The sequence below is a fragment of the Triticum aestivum genome, chromosome 4A, assembly GCF_018294505.1.
Source record: "Triticum aestivum cultivar Chinese Spring chromosome 4A, IWGSC CS RefSeq v2.1, whole genome shotgun sequence".
Lineage (NCBI taxonomy): Eukaryota > Viridiplantae > Streptophyta > Magnoliopsida > Poales > Poaceae > Triticum > Triticum aestivum.
In genome coordinates this window covers 640,374,533-640,378,023 of record NC_057803.1, presented here as the reverse complement: position 1 = coordinate 640,378,023, position 3,491 = coordinate 640,374,533, and the positions used below count along the sequence as shown (strand labels likewise).

The window sequence follows — 3,491 nt, the reverse complement described above, 5'->3', positions numbered from 1 at the left end:
CCCCAGCCACAGAAATGCTGACGCGTGGATGCCTATTGATCCCGGTTGGTGCCACCAACCGGGACCAAAGGGTCTCCTACCTGGGCTCCGCGCACAGGTCACGTGGAGGCCCATCTGTCCCGGTTCTGGATTGAACCGGGACTAAAGGGACGGGGCATTAGTACCGACCCTTTAGTCCCGGTTCTAGAACCGGGACAACAGGCCTTTTTTCTACCAGTGTAAACAGCCAAACATACGGCAAGTCTGTCTAGCATACAAACTGGATGAGTTGTATCTTCCTCATGTGGACAGAGAAAGCATTGTGCACGCGGTCTTGAATAGCATGCCGGACTCCGCGGCGATCAGATGTCCAAATTCTGTACTGAATAGCCAATCAAATAAACAAAAATCTTTACATGTTAGTGGAACCCAGCTTCTGCAAATGCAATTAGCACCACTGAGGCAATCTCACTTGTCCTTGGCACACTAGCCTGTACACTGAACTAGCTGTAACTCCAGACTCTGCTCCGGCGCCAAAGAAACAAAAATGCTGAACTATCAGTGATGTTCACAGCGTCTCAACAAGTATGCTGCCGTGTTGGCTGTCTTTCTACGATTATATCCTAGCTCTCCACGCCACCGCTGGCGACCTGGCTACCAGAAGCAGACGGACGCGGCCGGCGGCGCCTTCCAGGGGAGGCGGCCGTAGCGGAACCCGTGGACGCTGCCCCGGCGTGAGGTGGAGCGTCGGCGGAGCACTGGCGCGGCCCAGCCGAAGCACAGGCGTAGGCGCGTGCGGAGGCGGCGGAGCCCCTTGGCGGCGGCGCGGCGCAGGCGTCGCGCCCCGGCTAAGACGACCCGGCGCGCGCGCACGCGGGTCGAGATCTCGGCGTCGCGGGAGAAGTGGTAGCTCCGGAGGAACAGCTGCCGCCGCTCCACCTGCCGCTCCCACTGCACCATGTACTCCACGTACGGGTACGACCACGCCGTCGTCGCCAAAGTCTTCTCCGCCGCCGTCGCCGGCGACGCCACTTGCACAGACATGGGCGCGGACAGGTTCTTGCCTGCTGGCTGGCTGGTTGGCTCTGCTCTGCTCTTGGTCTCTTGGTTCAAGCAAGAAGCTAGAAGAAAGAAGAAGTCCAAGCGCGTGCGCGTGAGGATGAGTTGTTTCGGCAGCGGTTTGTGATCTGAGTAGAGATTAGATACGGCGAGACGGAGGATTTATAGGCTAGACGTGGCTGCCGGCGAGCAGCGGCGGCGGCCATAGCTGCAGGCAGCTTCGGGGCGAAGGGAGAGAAGAGAAGAAGGAAGATGGTTGGAGTGGGAGCGGGAGGGTGGCCGGATTTATGCTAACCGTGGACGTCTTTGCTTGCGCTTGGCGGGCTAATTCACTTCGCTTTATGTTGAGTATCGTGATTATTAGGAAAGCTAGCATAACGTAGAATATTATTCTACCTTTTTTTGTACTTCAAGATGATCATGTACTCCTATATATATATCCATGAGGCTCAAGCAATAAAACGACAATTCCACCAAAACCCTCTGTCCCTTCTAACATGGTATCTATCGCAAGCCGATCCTAAACCCTAGCCGACGCCGCTTCCGCACCCGCGCGCCGCCCACGGGGCGGTCGGCCTTCATGACCGCCGCCAGGGGCCGCGCCGCCCGTACCTAGGGTTCGTCCGCCGGCCGTGTTGGTCGTCTGCCCTAGAGAGTCTTTTTCCCTGATCCTTTGATCCGGGTTTTCTCTCTCTCGCCGGTCGCTTTGATCAGCGTCTCTTTTTTGGTTTTCCGGTCTATGTGATCCGGTTTGCGTCGCCCATCGCTGTCGTCGATCCCGTGCGCCTCTACTCCAACACCGGCGTGATCGGCCGGCTTCTTCACCGACCCGACGGTCTTGCACGTCGTCCGCGCGTCTGTCTGTCGGTCGCCACGACCCGGCGGCCTCGCGCAGCGTCCTTGCGACGGCCCGCCAGTCGCCTCGACCCGGCGGCCTCGCGTCATGCGGCGGCTCTACACCACCGTCCTTCGTGCGACGGCCCGCCCGTCGATCTACGCCGGCCGTCACCGCCCTGCTCCGACCGGGACACCTGCATCATCCCGACCCGGTGGCCTCGCGCCATGTGGCGGCCAATCATAGCCGCCCTGCCGCCCGCCGCCCCCGGCTTCATCTTAGAATCCGCCGTCACCGCGCCTCCACCGAGCGGCGTCTCCAACCTCGCGCGCGATCGGATTGATCACCCGCCCGCCGCCGCGATCCGCTCATCTACGCCGTGCGACCGACCTGGCCCGTCGGTTGCGCGCGCCTCCGCAGGCCCCGTGAAGACCGTCCCGAGTTCAGCGCGCCCCTCTACCGATCGAGCAATGGGCTGCCGCTGCGTCGCCCCATCGGGCCGCTGCGCCGCCGCCCCGTGGTTCTTCTCCCAGCTGCACCGACCCGCGTCACCGCTGCGTCGCCCCTTTGGGCAGTAGTACCACGGCCCGCGGTCCACCGCCACCCAGAGACCGTCCGCTCCAGGTCGTCCCCATGGCAGCACCGACCCTCGCGCCGCCACTGCGTCGCCCCGTCGGGCCGTAGCGAGCGTGGCACGCGGTCCACGCCGCCGTCCAGAGGCCGTCCCCGCGGTTGCACCGACCCGCGCTCCTCCGCGCGCCGCGGCCCGCGGTCCCTGTCGCCGCCCCGAGGTCTTCCTGCCGTCACCCCGACCTGCCCGCCGCCGCTGCGTCGCCCCTTCGGGACGTAGTGCGGCGGCCCACCGTCCACTTCGTCGTCCACGCGCGTTGACTTTCCGTGGTATGCGTCACGCCACCTCCCATGGCGCGGGAACGCCATCGTCCACGCCGGTCTTCGTCATATTGTCGGGTTCTTCGCCTACTTCGAGCACCGCCGCCGGGCTCCGCCGCCGCCGCTACCCACATAGCCGCCGCTACCCACGTAGCCGCCGCTACCCACGTAGCCGCCGCCGCCCGCCCACCTCCTTCGTCTTCGTCCAGCACCGGCCCGTCGCCAGCGTCGCCGTCATCTACCCCGACCACTTCGTCTACTTCGACAACCGCAGGCGACATCGGCTCCGCGCTGATTGACGCCACAACCGTCGTCGAGTCCTTCTTTGCTGGCCTCTTCGACTCCTCTGATATGGCGTACAACTTGTGCAGGTCCTCGTCTATGCATGCCCGGTGCTGGCAACACCGATGCGTGCCTTCGTCCATGATGTTTCCCCGAGCCTGGCAAGCCTGGTGTGGCGCTTCGTCAACTTTGTCTTCGTCCGTCTACGCATGCCCGGTGCTGACAACATCGGTGTGTGCCTTCGTCTACGATGTGTCCCCGGGCTTGGCAAACCCGCCGCGACGTGTCGTCAACAACGTCTTCTTCCTGGCGCACCACTACTTCGACACCACTGCGCCCATGCTAACTCGGCGCGCTCTTGCGCCCACGGCTCCACGGCGACATCCTCAACACCAGCTCCCCGACTCGACATCGACCACGACATTCTACGCGCGGCTACCTCGAC

General features: G+C 63.2%; 1 protein-coding gene across 1 annotated transcript; it reads right to left on the bottom strand.

The window, feature by feature from the left end:
- Nucleotides 1–450: 450 nt before the first annotated feature.
- LOC123082831 (uncharacterized) lies at nt 451–1,241 on the bottom strand. The gene has a single exon (XM_044505069.1). The coding sequence runs from the start codon at nt 1,021–1,023 to the stop codon at nt 634–636; it is 390 nt and encodes a 129-aa protein (XP_044361004.1). The 5' UTR covers nt 1,024–1,241; the 3' UTR covers nt 451–633.
- Nucleotides 1,242–3,491: the final 2,250 nt, after the last annotated feature.

Bases quoted from the DNA above. Each gene is read 5' to 3' on its own strand.
- LOC123082831 (XM_044505069.1), bottom strand. From the start codon at position 1,023: ATGTCTGTGCAAGTGGCGTCGCCGGCGACGGCGGCGGAGAAGACTTTG.